The following is a 17,747-nucleotide window of genomic DNA, read 5'->3' on the forward strand; positions in this document are numbered from 1 at the left end:
CAACTTGGGGCTAGCCATTGTAAGGTCAGGGTCACTTTCCCCAGCAGTGCGTGTGTGCTGGAGGCGAGCGAAAGCTCGGAAGAGAGGCGGGAGTGTGGTAGGGGTACCTGTACCAGACAGGGGGAGATGGGCCAGGGCAGACGGTGAACAGGAGGAATCCAAGCAGCAGTGCAGCAGGCAACGGGTGTAGGTGTCATCCATTTGGGAGCAGCTTTTTCTCGTAGAAAATGTCAGTGGATGGTCTCTGAACAACAGGAGGTGGCTTCAAAGACCTCTGGATTTGGGTTGGGCAGACGGAGTTACTCGTGCCACTTGTTGGGCACAAAAGCCTTGATTCCTCTCACCTCAGTGCTAATTGAAGTTGTATCTGGTCTGTCCTAGCAAGCCTGGCAGCCTTAACTCAGCATTCAGTCCCCACAAAGTAAAATATATCATTGTAACGTACTTTATTTTTCATTTTTCTTCTCCGGTTTCAAAATAGAATCAGACAAAACACTACTCACTCAGTTCCAGGTTGGATGGTGTCCTCAAGTCTCTGCTGTATAGCTTGAAAAAAGGAATCATTGGTAGCAGTAATCCCTCCAGGTAATTTTGTCCAAAATTAGGTTGTTGGTTTGGAGTTCTGATCTGGAGCAAAGGCCATGCTGTGGAGGGTAGCATCCTGCCGAAAAATCCAAGTTTATCTAACTCCAAATCTACCCTTCTGTAAAAAAAAAAAAAAAGCTCACATGCAGCCATCTCTCGCTCTCTCCCTTCTCTCACTGCTGACTGCAGGAACATCCACCAGAGCCGTTGCCAGAGAATTTAATGTTAATTTCTCTACCATAAGCCATCTCCAACTCATTGGCTGGGCCTGGCTCCCCAGTGGGTGGACCAATGCCCTCCCAGGCCCAGTCATGTGTAATCCAGATTAGGGCCTAATAAATCTATTTCAATTGACTGACTTCCTTATATAAACTGTAATTTAGTAAAATCTTTGAAATTGTTGCATTTACATTTATTTAACTGTATTTTATTGGATAAAAAAATAGTAGTAAAAGTAGTGTTTTCTCCATATCCCTTTTGCCATAGAAGTACGCATTGAGGGAAAAACCTGAAACTAACTATCAGAGGTTGTGATTTGAACACTTTACTGTACTAGAGGCACAATGAAAGGTTGATACAAGTTTGCATATACTCCTGAACCCAACAATCACCAAAGTATCTTTGTAAAACCTCTCAAAACACCACATTATTTCACTCTTTGTGCTACTTATCAGCATTCCTGTTTTCATTGCAAAGCATTCACGTATAACAAAAATCTTAAAGCATTCAGCTAATTTTCCTGATTATGCACTATGCTTCCCTGGAGATCTCATTCATATTGGTAATCAGGGACTGGGTTAAAGGTCAACTGTAGCCATTTTACCCTAATATCAAATTCCAGAAACAATTAAGTCTTACGGTGATGGGTGCACATTTAGTTTTTTTCCCCAAGCACTACACAGCTGATTCAAATAACCAACTCATCATCAAGCTTGGATTATTTGAATCAGCTATGTATTGCTTGGGCAAAACACTAAAAGTGCACCTGGGGACAGGGTTTGAGAAACCCTGGTCTGAGTTGGGGAGGGGAAAACTGTAAATGAGATGTTATTAACAGAGGTTTGGAACTCTTTAAAATCGGTCTATTAACTAATTTGCCGTATGGTGAAAACTACATCCCACAAAAACAGGCTGTAATTTCAGGTAGTCTTTCCAAAAGGCTCTTACACTAAAAAGTCATTCGCATTTTTCACAATTTTACAGTATTATTCCAACCGCAGGGTGGAAATATTATAAAACACAGGAATATCACAACTGCACTGGGCCTTTATACAAAAATCTCTGTAAAATGATGGCACTTGTTTCCACTCCACCATTTGGCTCCAAGCCTACCATTGTACCATGGCATTACAATACACACTTAGACAATATTCCCTAATATTACAGACTTTATTCATTAAGAAGTACAAAGAGTGAAACCCATACATTTCAGAGACTTATTAAAAATACCAGAGATATAAAACATTTCCACCACATGTAAACATTATAGCTGTGTTTGTGGCCTTTGCTCTACTTCTCTCTCTCCAACTTGAAAATAAAACTATAAAACACTGTAGGAGTACAGTCAGTGTGGGGTTGGGGGGGGGGGGGGGGGGGGGGGGGGGGGGCGGAGGAGGAGTCTGAGGAGTTGGTGTGGCAGGTAAGAGGGGGGGGGGGGGCTAAGGCTGTAGCAGTCAGGTTGTAGACGTACACGTACTCTCTTCAGCTAGCAATTTTTTCAATCTCATCCAGATCATCTGTGTCCAGCTTCTCAATTTTCTTATCTGTGGATGATGGGGAATAAGGATTAGGTCATTCTAAAGACTATTGTCTTATGGAGAGAAAAAAACAACATGTTATATCAAAAGAAAATGGATGACTAGCTAAACTGGATAAATCTCTGCAGTGGACGTATTCTAAAGTTGTTATTTTGTTCTTGGTTGATAATTCATTATTTCTGTGTCATATAGCATGCAGAAATTAATATAGAGAAATATTGCACAACATAGCATTTCCATCGTGACTTACTGAAGTGATCCTGGATCTTGTTGAGGACATTCATGCTGAACTTGCTGTCCACCATGTTGATGGCCAATTCCCTCTTCCCAAAACGACCTGTGCGGCCAAGCCGGTGCAGGTACGTCTCATTGTCTGGGTCACCGTCTCTGTCCACCGGCAGGTCAAAGTTTAGCACCACGGAAACCTGCTCCACGTCGATACCTGGAGGGAAGGTCAGAAAGACAGATGAGAACGGGTGGATGGCCAGATCATTTGGCGCCGACAGATAGGGCTGCTGTGCTTCTAGTTCTTAGGATTTATTTTTTTTTTTGTGTTATTTCTTACATTATTAGCCCATATTTTTTTGTGTTATAACATACAGCTGGAAATAACTTTTGGATATCAGAGAGGCGGCTACTCACCAGAATTACGATAAGGAATAGGACTTTCCCAAATCAGATCCTTTGTTAGTATCCCCCAGGGCAATTGAACTGATTCCAGAAGCTGACCAAAAACACCGCCGGCAGAGGAGAGATACTCAGAGTGGAATTCTAGTCCGACTCAGGTGGTGCACACACCACCCACCGCTTCCGAGTATATTACTCGCTAATGTTCATTCTCTGGATAATAAAGTTGACGAGCTCAGGGCGAGGTGTGATAACAGAGAAACTCAAGTCCTTCTGCTCACCCGCCCGAGAATACCTCAAATGCCGACCGTATTACTTCCCAAAATAATTATCTTTGGTTAGGGTCGCAGCCATTCATATTCCCCCTCAAGTCGATACCATGACGGCCCTCAACTTCACTGGACTTTGTGCAAACTGGAAACTACATATCCTGAGGCCTCATTTATTGTAGCTGGTGATTTTAACAAAGGAAATCTGAGAAAAACGCTACTGAAGTTCTATCAGCACATTGACTGTAGTACTCGAGCTGTTAAAACACTCGACCGCTGCTACTCCAACTTCTGGGATGCCTACAAGGCCCGACCTCCCTTCGGCAAATCTGATCACGAGTCCATTTTGCTCCTCCCTTCCTATAGGCAGAAACTCAAAGCAGGAGGTACCTGTGCTAAAGTCTATTCAACTCGTCTGACCAATCGGAATCAACACTTCAAGATTGTTATGATTCCGAAGACTGGGATATGTTCTGGGTAGCCTCTGAGAATAACATTGACAAATACACTGATACGATTGGTGAGTTTGTGTGTGAAGTGTATAGGACATGTTGTAACCACTGTGACTATTTAAAACCTACCCTAACCATAAACTGTGGATAGAATTGGGGCAAATATTTTCCCTCATAATCCTGGACTATCGGACCACCATTTTATTACGTTTGCAATCGTAACCAACCAAGGAGCATCAAAAGTCGTGCTATAAATTCTGAGACAAACCAAAGATTCCTTGATGCCCTTCCAGACTCCCTCTGCCTACCCAAGGACATCAGAGGACAAAAATCAGTTAACCACCTAACTGAGGAACTCAATTTAACCTTGCACAATACCGTAGATGCAGTTGCACCCCTAAAAACATTTGTCATAAGAAACTAGCTCCCTGGTATACAGAAAATACCCGAGCTCTGAAGCAAGCATCCAAAAAATTAGAACGGAAATGGTGCCACACCAAACAGTCTTCCGACTTGCTTGGAAAGACAGTACCGTATCGAAGAGCCCTCACTGCTGCGCGATCATCCTATTTTTCTAACCTAATTGAGGAAAACAAGAACAATCCAAAATTTATTTTTTGATACTGTCGCAAAGCTAACTAAAAAGCAGCATTCCCCAAGAGAGGATGGCTTTCACTTCAGCAGTAATAAATTCATGAACTTCTTTGAGGAAAAGATCATGATCATTAGAAAGCAAATTATGGCCTCCTCTTTGAATCTGCGTATTCCTCCAAAGCTCAGTTGTCCTGAGTCTGCACAACTCACAACCTAGGGAGACACTCAAGTTTTTTAGTACTATATCTCTTGACAATGATGAAAATAATCATGGCCTCTAAACCTTCAAGCGGCATACTGGACCCTATTCCAACTAAACTACTGAAAGAGCAGCTTCCTGTGCTTGGCACTCCCATGTTGAACATAATAAACAGCTCTCTATCCACCGGATGTGTACCAAACTCACTAAAAGTGGCAGTAATAAAGCCTCTCTTGAAAAAGCCAAACCTTGACCCAGAAAAAAAAAATATATATATATATACAGTGCCTTGCGAAAGTATTTGGCCCCCTTGAACTTTTCGACCTTTTGCCACATTTCAGGCTTCAAACATAAAGATATAAAACTGTATTTTTTTGTGAAGAATCAACAACAAGTGGGACACAATCATGTAGTGGAACGACATTTATTGGATATTTCAAACTTCTTTAACAAATCAAAAACTGACAAATTGGGCGTGCAAAATTATTCAGCCCCTTTACTTTCAGTGCAGCAAACTCTCTCCAGAAGTTCAGTGAGGATCTCTGAATGATCCAATGTTGACCTAAATGACTAATGATGATAAATACAATCCACCTGTGTGTAATCAAGTCTCCGTATAAATGCACCTGCACTGTGATAGTCTCAGAGGTCCGTCAAAAGCGCAGAGAGCATCATGAAGAACAAGGAACACACCAGGCAGGTCCGAGATACTGTTGTGAAGAAGTTTAAAGCCGGATTTGGATACAAAAATATTTCCCAAGCTTTAAACATCCCAAGGAGCACTGTGCAAGCGATAATATTGAAATGGAAGGAGTATCAGACCACTGCAAATCTACCAAGACCTGGCCGTCCCTCTAAACTTTCAGCTCATACAAGGAGAAGACTGATCAGTGATGCAGCCAAGAGGCCCATAATCACTCTAGATGAACTGCAGAGATCTACAGCTGAGGTGGGAGACTCTGTCCATAGGACAACAATCAGTCGTATATTGCACAAATCTGGCCTTTATGGAAGAGTGGCAAGAAGAAAGCCATTTCTTAAAGATATCCATAAAAAGTGTTGTTTAAAGTTTGCCACAAGCCACCTGGGAGACACACCAAACATGTGGAAGAAGGTGCTCTGGTCAGATGAAACCAAAATTGAACTTTTTGGCAACAATGCAAAACGTTATGTTTGGCGTAAAAGCAACACAGCTGAACACACCATCCCCACTGTCAAACATGGTGGTGGCAGCATCATGGTTTGGGCCTGCTTTTCTTCAGCAGGGACAGGGAAGATGGTTAAAATTGATGGGAATATGGATGGAGCCAAATACAGGACCATTCTGGAAGAAAACCTGATGGAGTTGAATAATTTTGCACGCCCAATTTGTCAGTTTTTGATTTGTTAAAAAAGTTTGAAATATCCAATAAATGTCGTTCCACTTCATGATTGTGTCCCACTTGTTGTTGTTTCTTCACAAAAAAATACAGTTTTATATCTTTATGTTTGAAGCCTGAAATGTGGCAAAAGGTCGCAAAGTTCAAGGGGGCCGAATACTTTCGCAAGGCACTGTATATATATATTTTTTTTTTCTGGGTCAGCTTTTTCAAAAATGTTTTGAGAGGAATGGGAGATTCGATATAGGCCTATATATATATAACATTTTTGAAAAAGCTGTTTCGCAGCAACTCAATGCCTTCCTGAAGACAAACAATGTATACGAAATGCTTCAGTCTGGTTTTAGACCCCATCATAGCACTGAGACTGCACTTGTGAAGGTGGTAAATTACCTTTTAATGGCGTCAGACCGAGGCTCTGCATCTGTCCTCATGCTCCTAGACCTTAGTGCTGCTTTTGATATCATCGATCACCACATTCTTTTGGAGAGATTGGAAACCCAAATTGGTCTACACGGACAAGTTCTGGCCTGGTTTAGATTTTATCTGTCGGAAAGATATCAGTTTGTCTCTGTGAATGGTTTGTCCTCTGACAAATCAACTGTAAATTTCAGTGTTCCTCAAGGTTCTAGGACCACTAAGGTTTTAGGACCACTATTCTTTTCACTATATATTTTACCTCTTCGGTATGTCATTTGAAAACATAATGTTAACTTTCACTGCTATGCCGATGACACACAGCTGTACATTTCAATGAAACATGGTGAACCCCCAAAATTGCCCTCGCTGGAAGCCTGTTTCAGACATAAGGAAGTGGATGGCTTGAACATCTTGGCCATGTTCTGTTATAATCTCCACCCGGCACAGCCAGAAGAGGACTGGCCACCCCTCATAGCATGGTTCCTCTCTAGGTTTCTTCCAAGGTTTTGGTCTTTCTAGGGAGTTGTTCCTAGCCACCGTGCTTCTACACCTGCATTGCTTGCCATTTAGGGTTTTAGGCTGGGGTTCTGTACAGCACTTTGTGACATCAGCTGATGTAAGAAGGGCTATATAAATACATTTGATTTGATTCATACCAGGCTGTGTCAGAGGAAGGCCCTATTATGTGAAAGACTCCAGCCACCTTAGTCATAGACTGTTCTCTTCGCACGGCAAGCGGTACCGGAGCGCCAAGTCTAGGTCCAAAAGGTTTCTTAACAGCTTCTACCCCCAAGCCATAAGACTCCTGAACAGCTAATCAAAGGGCTACCCAGACCCCTCTTTTACACTGCTGATACTCTGTCTATAATCTATGCATAGTCACTTTAACTCTACCTACATGTATATATTACCTCAACTAACCGGCGCCCCCGCACATCGACTGTACCGGTACCCCCTGTATATAGCCTCCACATCGACTCTGTACCGGTACCCCCTGTATATAGCCTCCACATTGACTCTGTACCGGTACCCCCTGTATATAGCCTCCACATTGACTCTGTACCGGTACCCCCTGTATATAGCCTCCACATTGACTCTGTACCGGTACCCCCTGTATATAGCCTCCACATTGACTCTGTACCGTTACCCCCTGTATATAGCCTCCACATTGACTCTGTACCGGTACCCCCTGTATATAGCCTCGCTTGTTATTTTACTGCTGCCGTTTCATTATTTTTTTCTTTATTTTCTATATTACTTATCACTTAGTTTTTTATTAAGGGCTTGTAAGTAAGCATTTCACTGTTGTATTCAGGTGCATGTGACAAATACAATTTGATTTTAACATTTAAAAAAAAGGTAGTGTACACAATAGTTTCCCAAGTAGAGATAGACCTGTGTAATGAATCAGTCTACTACAGCCATGTGCAGGAGTCAGAGTTGCTCTTGTATGACTACCTTAACTGAAAGTCTTTCTCTAAAAGAGCTCTCAGGTCTATGTGTTCTGATGCATGTCTGTATTGTCCCTCAGTGAGTCCTATACTGTAGACAATTTCCACATACAGATCATTCAATTCAGTTAAATGCATTCAAAGCTCCCATTAGTATGGTTGCTTGAGTAACCTCTGGCGCAGACGTTGTTGGTGACCAGGACCTTCTCCCTTCCTTCTCTGAAGCGGTCGATGACAGCAGCTCTCTGCTCCACCTGCATCTCCCCACTGAGCAGCGCCACCTGGTGGCCCTCCCGGGACAGCTCACCTGCCAGCCAGCCCACAGCCTTGTCTGAGGGAGGACAGAGAAGGGGGATAAAGTATACTGAGAGGAACACCACATACCAAATCAACCCCCTACCCACTTGAAACTGCTCCCCTAGCCCGTTGTGTAGATCTGAGATTATCAAATAGGTGTAAGCAATATGGTAATACTGCTTACATTATTTTACAATTTTCAGATTTAAAGCTTGGCAGTTGGGATTGAAAATGCCCTGATTCCACATCCCTTATCTGAGAATAAATAAAATACATTGTGTGTGTTTGAGATCGACTACATTGCCGACAGACAGCTCCGAATCACTGATCTACAAATCACCTTGCTTCCCAAATAACTACTCATCATGTGATAACGATTAGTGGTTCTGCACCTGCAAACGTCCAGATGACTCGCCCCGAATAACTCCTCTTAAATCACATGACAGAAGATCATGGCCTGAGCAATGGTGATGGCCCCGTAGATGTCGCAGAGGGCCATGAACTTCTCCTCTTTGCTGTGACAGACGACGTAGTACTGCTTGATGGTGTCCTGCGTCCCCTCTTCCCTCTTCAGCTTGATGATGTTGGGGGTCTGGGACGACGCGCTGGGCAAAGTTCCACACCATCTCCTCAAACGTGGCAGAGAACAGGAGAATCGAACACTGTTTGGGTAGCGTCCTAAAATACAGAGCGCAAGAGGGGGGGGGGGGGGGGGTCAGGGGGGTGTGTTTTTTTGTTTGTTGGCAATCAACTCAGACACTGGAGAAGTTGTTCATTGGTGAGCTTGGTGCGGTATTTGTTTTTAAAAGAAGTTAATTGTGGAGAAGACTGATTCACAGCTGTATGTGGAGCCAAACATGGTCAGGATGTAGAGTGCCAGTTTCTTGAGAACAGGGACATCAGCTGCAGGTAGCAATCTTTCCCCAAAAGGTTACAAAGTTAAATCACCAGCCTGCTCCTTCAAAGCCACATTCTTTTGCAGCTCAATCAACTCCATTTGCAGTGATGCAACACCTACCAATCTGAAGAACTGTTTTGCTTCTTCTGACAACTTTGTCATATTTGTGACCAAGAAGTGGTCCTGGATGAGCAGCAGCAGTACTATTCCAATAGTGAAGTCATCAAAGCGAGCCATGAAGTTATCCATTAGCTTCTGGATGAAATCAACACGGTTGGAAACACCTTTGTCTCCCTGCATTTACACCAGAAGATTTGGGAAGTGGACAAGTAAGTTCTCCTGGAGATCATTCTTGAAAAGCTCCAATTTCTTCTGGAAAGCCAGGACTGCAGTTATATCATACACTGTGTCGTCCCATCCCTGCAGATTAACATTCAGTTGATTAGCGGTGTGATGTAATGTCTGTCAAAAATGCAACTGTTTCCATCTTCTCCTCATCTTCCAAAAACTCAGAAAACTGAGTTGCCTGGTCACTCTTTCTCTCGGAGTAAAACAAAAGCTTTGATTTCCTTCCCAAAAGGCCCACAAGAGTTCCAAAACCCTGCCGTTGCTGAGCCATCTGACATTGCGCAGTAGTAAGTCCTCAAAACTGGCATTGGCCTCTGTCAGAATGCCTCGCAGCAGTTGATGTTTCTCTCAAAATGTTGACCAGTTTAATCATCGTTGTCATGACCTCAAGAATATTATTATTTTCCCAGACTGGCACATAGGACCGATTGATGAATGATGCAGTGATATGTCAGGTCAGGGTGGTCCTCTTTCAAATGTGCAACCAGTACCCTTATTCTTCCTATCATGGCTGGAGCGTCATCTGTGGTGATGGAGACCACAGACTTCAGATCTATCCCCCTTTGTCATTATCCCTTTGATGGCCTCATGGATATCCTCTCCGCGCATCTGTGCTTCTAGATTTGTTAAGCCCAACAGCTCCTCACAGAATCCCTTCTTTGTTTCGTTATGAAATCTAACAAAACACCAGAAGCTGGGCATAATCAGTGTCATCTGTTGATTTAGCCACAGCTAATGAAATGCATGTTGCATTCTGAATGGCCTTCATCAAGATGTGAAGTTAAATCTTCAGCTAATATTTCAGTCCTCATTGTTGTGGAATCTGTCAGTGTGATTTGTTTGATATTCTCCCTGAGCTCATCTTTTTGTTTACCTTCAAGCAAGGTGTCAGCAACTTTACACATGCATTATTTTACAGTCTCAGTGTCTGAACATGTTTTTTGGTGTTTTCCCAAAACCCAAGTTATCCTCAGTGAAAAATCCATTGCACATTGTTGGGCTGTCAGGAAACTGACAAGGACTTTGGTGAACATCTCATATTGGGATTTGAGTTGGTTAATCTGGTTTGTTCTCACCTCAGTGTTCAGGGGATACATCTGATCCAATTTACTATGTCTGGGCTCATAATGGCACTTAACATTGGGACTTTTCACAAGAGCTAAGGACTCATATGTGCTAGTTTTGTGCTAGTTGCGGGGAGAATGAATACATGCTGTTCCATCCAATTGTCTTTGAAAATACGGTTTTCAGAGTCAACCTTTCTTTTTTACAAGCTATATTAACAAAGATACTGGTAACTAAGTTCCTTCTATCTGTGATATTAACGGTTGTGAACTACGGTCAAAACGTTGTTTCTTTCCGTCTACCTGTCCCAAGATTCCGCAGAGGATATTTGGATTGATGTAATTGCGTATGACGCGGTTTCTTGTATTTGCATATAACTACTCGATTGGATTAGACGGGGCACTAGTAGTAGGTGGCCGTTGCTTGGAGAGAGAGTAAGAAAGAGAGGTTGCGGAGTTAAAGAGAGCGCTGCGCCCGGTAGATTTTTTTTTTAAAGCCGTCTAAAAATAATTTATTAACTTTATGTATCAAAATGCGATCCGGGTCCGGTTTGGATTGACCCTTCTCTGGGCCCGGACCCGGATCCGGATCGCAGTCCACCAGTTGAGTTTGGCTCTTCTAAAACATCCCATTGTGACATCATCACTAATATACACTTTAAACAATGTAACTTTTGACACATCAGCTACTTTGACCACTTCGCAATCAACTTAGACAAAAAGTTAAAGCATATGAAATCTTCCTGTATTTCTCTGCTATACAAATCTGAAATATTAACAGAATTATCTGATACCAATAAAACTTTACAGCTGTTTAAGTAACACGGCATGAACAACATTTTATCTAACTTTTTAGAGGGTATGACATCTTCGTATATTTCTTTCAAATCTGTTTGCAGAACAAATATATATCAGCTACAATAGATCTGTTTTAACACATTTATTTCCAAAACAACTGCTGTTTTGACCACTCCCCCAACAAGTCAGACAAAGACTTAGAGTATGAAATCTTCATATACTGCTATTCAAATCTGGTTTGAACAAAAAATATATTCTACCAATAAAAAGTTAACTGTTTGTAGGAGTTTAGAGTAACAAACAAAAGCTAGCTAACAGCCCCCTTATGTCTCATCATTATGCAGCCCAAACAGAGCTGTTGCTATGGATACTCACACAAACTTAGAGGGTATGACATCTTGGTCTATTTCTGTGTTATTAAAATCTGGAACAGAATCTAGAACATAATTATTCTACCAATAACAGCTGTTTGTCAGAGTTTAGAGTGACGAAAAGCAGTTAGCCAACTAACACCTCTCTTTATGTCGCTTCATTGAGTAGAGCAAATTGCACCGTTGCTATGGATATATCAATGCATTTCGGATGGCAAAAAGGTCCATACACTAGAAAAAAAAAGACATCCAATTCTCGACCTCTCCTCATTCACCATCAACTCCAAACCAATGCTGAGACGTTCAGACTGACTTTACTTAGATTATGGTATCAAAAATCTTTTGACAAGCAGACACTTTTTGAACTAAAACCATTTAAAATTTGCATAAATTAACCTGGATTTTTATTTTATACTAGCATTTTCCAACCTCTTTTAAGAGACAGTAAAGGACTAAGTAATAGACTTACGTTTGTTTCCTCTGATGGCGTAGACTAGTTTGACCTCTGAGGAGTACTTCCCCATCTGCTCAATGACCTTCCCTGTCTGTAGGGCCAGCTCATAAGTGGGAGACACACAGACACTAGGGGAGAGGAGAGAGGAAGGTGTTAGATAAAAGTGGTATTAAACATCTCACCTGCTAACGCCCAAAATATGCCACTATGAACAATGGAGACACACCCATGCAGTCTTGCCCCTTTACACATGGGTCATGTTCATTAGGCGCGTTTGGACGTACTACCTGGAACTGTGTGTCCTAATGAATATGACACAGAGAGGTCAGGGTTCAGAGGTCAGACTCACCTGAGGAAACTTGTTGTTGGGGTCGACGTGACTGAGCATGGCCAGGACAAAAGCAGCCGTCTTAAATGGGGAAGAGCAAGAGAGTGAGGGAGGTAGACTCTTGGTAGTGATCTCATGTTTTAACTCAAATCTAGAGGAAGCTCTCTGTAAACTCACGGTTCTGCGAGCATCAAGGGTAAAGCATTCTCTTGGATTTTGGAGGGGCGGTTGAAGCCCACGGCATATACTCCCTGAAGCAGCTGAGGTTTACTGTGAGGACGGGAAGGGGTGAAAGGACACAGTGGATATTAAAGGCCAAGTACAGTCAAAAACATGGATTTTCTTCTGTTTTATATATTTCCACACTATGAGGTTGGAATAATTCTGTGAAATTGTGAAAATGATAATGCACTTTTAGTGTAAGAGCGGTTTGAAAACACTGCTTGAAATTTCAGCCTGTTTTGGTGGGATGGAGTTTACCTGCCTAGCGACATTACCAGGCGGTATAGCTAAATAGACCAATAACAAAGTCTACGTTTCAAACACCCTCGTCCACTTACCCTCGCCTTATGCCCTTGGGGGAATCCCCACGGCCATATTTGTCGTCGGTCCAAATGATTAGCCAAGCAAGGGAAGTTTGCAGCGTAAGACCCTCAGCCCTCGTTTTGAAATGGAGTTCGCGAGTGTACAATTATGTTCACTTCGGAGCCTGAAACGCCCCATAATTCAATTTGCGATGATTGTACATCCGCTAAGAAAAGTCCACCAAAACTTAAAACGTCAACGTCGATAATGGAGTCAACTTTTTAGAAAAGTAAAAAACGAATGTAAATAAGTTTGAAATTGTGCTACTAATGCACAAACAGGTCTCATAAAAGTAATGATGTTTTTGTTCGGTTTGCTTTTGGAAATTGGAGAAATATAACAGGTTCCTTCTTCAGAAGTAGCTAGGCAGGCTAACCTTAGCTAGCATATGAATTAGCTAACTATCATACAGTAGGCATATATTAATAATGCTATAGTTAATATAAGTAGACATGCAATCATAATTGACTGCAGCGCATATAAAGCACCCACAAGGGCGGTCCATTTAAAATTAATTCCTCCCTCCCTCGCCCTGCAAGTGTAAACTCGTCAGACGTCATCAGAAGTGTCCACTTAATTTGAGGGCTGAGGGGAGACGGTGTGCCTGTTAAGTGTTTGGAATGCAGCCAATGAGTTTCAAACCTAGTTCAGGTTACATACAGTGCCTTGCGAAAGTATTCGGCCCCCTTGAACTTTGCAACCTTTTGCCACATTTCAGGCTTCAAACATAAAGATATAAAACTGTATTTTTTTGTGAAGAATCAACAACAAGTGGGACACAATCATGAAGTGGAACGACAGTTATTGGATATTTCAAACTTTTTTAACAAATCAAAAACTGAAAAATTGGGCGTGCAAAATTATTCAGCCCCCTTAAGTTAATACTTTGTAGCGCCACCTTTTGCTGCGATTACAGCTGTAAGTCGCTTGGGGTATGTCTATCAGTTTTGCACATTGAGAGACTGAATTTTTTTCCCATTCCTCCTTGCAAAACAGCTCGAGCTCAGTGAGGTTGGATGGAGAGCATTTGTGAACAGCAGTTTTCAGTTCTTTCCACAGATTCTCGATTGGATTCAGGTCTGGACTTTGACTTGGCCATTCTAACACCTGGATATGTTTATTTTTGAACCATTCCATTGTAGATTTTGCTTTATGTTTTGGATCATTGTCTTGTTGGAAGACAAATCTCCGTCCCAGTCTCAGGTCTTTTGCAGACTCCATCAGGTTTTCTTCCAGAATGGTCCTGTATTTGGCTCCATCCATCTTCCCATCAATTTTAACCATCTTCCCTGTCCCTGCTGAAGAAAAGCAGGCCCAAACCATGATGCTGCCACCACCATGTTTGACAGTGGGGATGGTGTGTTCAGCTGTGTTGCTTTTACGCCAAACATAACGTTTTGCATTGTTGCCAAAAAGTTTGGTTTCATCTGACCAGAGCACCTTCTTCCACATGTTTGGTGTGTCTCCCAGGTGGCTTGTGGCAAACTTTAAACAACACTTTTTATGGATATCTTTAAGAAATGGCTTTCTTCTTGCCACTCTTCCATAAAGGCCAGATTTGTGCAATATACGACTGATTGTTGTCCTATGGACAGAGTCTCCCACCTCAGCTGTAGATCTCTGCAGTTCATCTAGAGTGATTATGGGCCTCTTGGCTGCATCACTGATCAGTCTTCTCCTTGTATGAGCTGAAAGTTTAGAGGGACGGCCAGGTCTTGGTAGATTTACAGTGGTCTGATACTCCTTCCATTTCAATATTATCGCTTGCACAGTGCTCCTTGGGATGTTTAAAGCTTGGGAAATCTTTTTGTATCCAAATACGGCTTTAAACTTCTTCACAACAGTATCTCGGACCTGCCTGGTGTGTTCCTTGTTCTTCATGATGCTCTCTGCGCTTTTAACGGACCTCAGACTATCACAGTGCAGGTGCATTTATACGGAGACTTGATTACACACAGGTGGATTGTATTTATCATCATTAGTCATGTAGGTCAACATTGGATCATTCAGAGATCCTCACTGAACTTCTGGAGAGTTTGCTGCACTGAAAGTAAAGGGGCTGAATAATTTTTCACGCCCAATTTTTCAGTTTTTGATTTGTTAAAAAAGTTTGAAATATCCAATAACTGTCGTTCCACTTCATGATTGTGTCCCACTTGTTGTTGATTCTTCACAAAAAAATACAGTTTTATATCTTTATGTTTGAAGCCTGAAATGTGGCAAAAGGTCGCAAAGTTCAAGGGGGACCGAATACTTTCGCAAGGCACTGTATCCCTCCATTAGGCTCATCCAATTAGGCCCCTCCCGCAGACCACTCCAAGACAGTCTTAAAGTTAGAAAGTTATTGCTTGAGAAATTGCTCATTGCTAAGCAGATATTGGCTTTTTTATTTTTTATTTTAATTGAAAACAATCACAGTAAGGTACTTAATTGTTACCCAGAAATGATTTGATAGAGATAGAGTTAAAAAATAAAAAAATGGCTGCATTGGCGCTTTAAAGAGAGAAAAGGAGACAGGGCACCATGGGAAAAGCACATTGGTTGTGTTCAATAAGACTCGCAACTGAAAATGTTTTAAAATATTTTGCAACAGAGAGCAAAAATAAATATTTTTGTAGGGGGGACAAGTTCATTTCAGGTATTCCGTGTCAGTTTCAGTCAGTTTCCTTCCATTTGATGCCTAATAAACACCACCCCTGTATGTGCACTCTTGACTGGACAGTTTGTAGCATAGCTGGGCAGTTTGTAGCATTACTTACAGCCGCAGCTCCACAAATTATTTTACGGACTAGAGTGGAGAGTTAGGATCCCGCTGAAGGACCTCGATTTGTTGTGTTCACTAGATTACTGCGTATCAACTTATTCAACAACGACTGTGCCGCCTTGTCATCTAAGGAACATACAATACACCAGAAGAGATGTCAGTTTGGACATGCTGTTACAAGTTCAAGTACAAGAACAGAACAGTACTTTGACAACATAGAACATTTCCATAAACATCTGATCATTGAAGGCGACCCAGGCTCTCTGTCAAAGTAAACTTAAGCGTACTATAAATAAGTCACCGTATTCTGTGAGGCCAAGCTGTAATGGTCTGTTGTCTTGGTTGTGCCCACCTTTGTCGTCTTTCTCCTCTGTTTTGTTTCCCTCGCCTCCTTCCATCTTTGCAGGCGTTGAAGCACTTGCTGCTGCGGTTGTTGTTGTCGTGCTTGCTGCGTCTGTGTGGGTTCAATATGTTATGTGTTAGCTTGTATTCTCAGGACAAAGTATACATTTTAAAATAAAATATGTTTATAGACCTAAGGCGGCTGAGAACCTATCTTGTCTTTGATTTGCAGGCTACCAATCTAGGAAACAAAAACCTTGAATGTTTTTGGGGACGTGCAAGAATTTTGATTATGTTGTACTATACTTGTCATTTCAGGTGCACCCTTTCAATTACAAACAAAGAATGATTGCTGGCTTTGACTTGGTTCTCGGGAGCCCCATTGGAGTCATGAGAAGGGCTAACTTTGACTCAAAACAACTGACAGCCAAGTGCACTGACAGATCGATGAGTGGGTAAACGTCAACCACTGATTTCACACACGCATGCCCGGCCACTTCGGAATCTTCAGCTCCCTGGACAGATGACACGCTCGTGAACATGTCGCGAGAAGCAATAATTGTAATCTAGTACGAAATCAAAGTGTGTCATAAGCTTAATGGCATGCATTACCATCAAAAACAAACCACTTGTTACTAGTTGATCTGGCTGGCCGAGTTAGAATGGTAACTCACTTGGTTAACTAGCTAGCGTTAGTCGTCGTGATGTTGATCGGTTTTAGGATTGAGGGAGTCTTTGAGTCATGCATACAATGTTCATTGCTTACAATACATTTAGGTAAGTTGACAGAGGACGCGGTAGCTAGAGAACTAGACGAAGTATAGGCAGGGGGACTAACATTTCGTCAAAAGCGCCGTTCGGGCTAGTGCTTACCGATTCCGCCGCGGCTTCTTGTTCGCCCACAGCCTGGGCCCAGGAGTCCGTTGCCATGATGTCAGCGGTTGTTCAGTCACCACCGGGACCCCTCTAGTTTCAACACCGAACAGACAACTGAGCTAGGAAAGTGTTTCCAAAGTCTGAAAAATAAACTAATTGTACAATGACGTGCCGGGATTCGGGTCCAGACGGTTTCCACTAGTTACCACAGCCACAAAGTCCACATCGATTTTTGGTCTTCATTCACGGTTAGGTTTAATAAAATCTCATTTTAAGAAAAGTATTTGTAGAATTAGTTGGGTTGTATGACTTTGTGTCAGGTCAGTGGTAACTAGTGAGGACCGCTCTGGAATGCACCTGTGCGTCCGTAAAAAGGTCTGAATGGAGAATGAGACAAGAGCGAGCAAAATAGTTCCTCCCAACACCCAACTGGCACAAAAAAAAGTGCATTCAAAACTATCTAATTATATGTTGTGCATTTACAAAAAAAACGCCCTTTCTGGGTAATATTATTGTATTTCCGATGGAGTTTTCTCAATACTTGCCGATGCGTTCAATAATTTATCTGCCGTAAAATATTTCTCACAATATGAAATACTTTACTCAGCCTTTAGATGTCGCCCTAAACATCCTGTCTTGGAAAACTGGGATAGTGGTTGCATTCAAGTCATTTCATAGATCTTAGGGAACAGTTTGCAACTATTTGCAGAGGAATCCATTCATAGCTCATGTAATGGCTGTGTCCAGTTATTTACAGACAGTCTATGGAATTGTGTTCTGAATTTACTCTTGTCTGGATGCAAGCAAGCCCAACGCCCTGACCCACAGAAGATAAGGGCACCTAAAGACCCTGTGCCCTGCCTGCCTGCCTGCCTGCCTGCCTGCCTGC

The 17,747-nt window shown here is 42.2% G+C and overlaps 1 protein-coding gene across 3 annotated transcripts; it reads right to left on the reverse strand.

Annotated features, from left to right (window-relative positions):
• Positions 1–2,198: 2,198 nt before the first annotated feature.
• LOC110527705 (ATP-dependent RNA helicase DDX19A) lies at positions 2,199–17,227 on the reverse strand. 3 transcript variants are annotated; one of them, XM_021609159.3, is made up of 8 exons: positions 16,856–17,227; positions 15,993–16,094; positions 12,469–12,561; positions 12,313–12,372; positions 11,979–12,091; positions 7,906–8,064; positions 2,593–2,784; positions 2,199–2,348 (listed from the first exon to the last, which is right to left on the reverse strand). In XM_021609159.3, exons 3-8 carry the CDS (start codon positions 12,480–12,482, stop codon positions 2,287–2,289), a joined length of 600 nt encoding a protein of 199 aa, XP_021464834.2. In that variant the 5' UTR covers positions 12,483–12,561; positions 15,993–16,094; positions 16,856–17,227; the 3' UTR covers positions 2,199–2,286. The 3 variants fall into 3 exon arrangements, with proteins under 3 accessions (XP_021464834.2, XP_090096847.1, XP_090096846.1); XM_090240720.1 differs by lacking the exons at positions 2,199–2,348; positions 2,593–2,784 and adding an exon at positions 8,423–8,708 and having other exon boundaries at positions 7,508–8,064; XM_090240721.1 differs by lacking the exons at positions 11,979–12,091; positions 12,313–12,372; positions 12,469–12,561; positions 15,993–16,094; positions 16,856–17,227 and adding an exon at positions 8,423–8,536.
• Between the last annotated feature and the right edge of the window lie 520 nt (positions 17,228–17,747).

Source organism: Oncorhynchus mykiss, chromosome 7 (genome assembly GCF_057628025.1).
Source record: "Oncorhynchus mykiss isolate SJ-2025 chromosome 7, ASM5762802v1, whole genome shotgun sequence".
NCBI classification, from domain to species: Eukaryota; Metazoa; Chordata; class Actinopteri; order Salmoniformes; family Salmonidae; genus Oncorhynchus; species Oncorhynchus mykiss.

Coding starts and splice junctions, on each gene's coding strand:
- LOC110527705 (XM_021609159.3), bottom strand. Junction 8,065..11,978: donor CGCCATCAGAGGAAACAAAC/GTAAGTCTATTA, acceptor GTCCTCCCTCAG/ACAAGGCTGTGGGCTGGCTG. Junction 2,785..7,905: donor CAACAACGTCTGCGCCAGAG/GTTACTCAAGCA, acceptor CCTTCCCTCCAG/GTATCGACGTGGAGCAGGTT.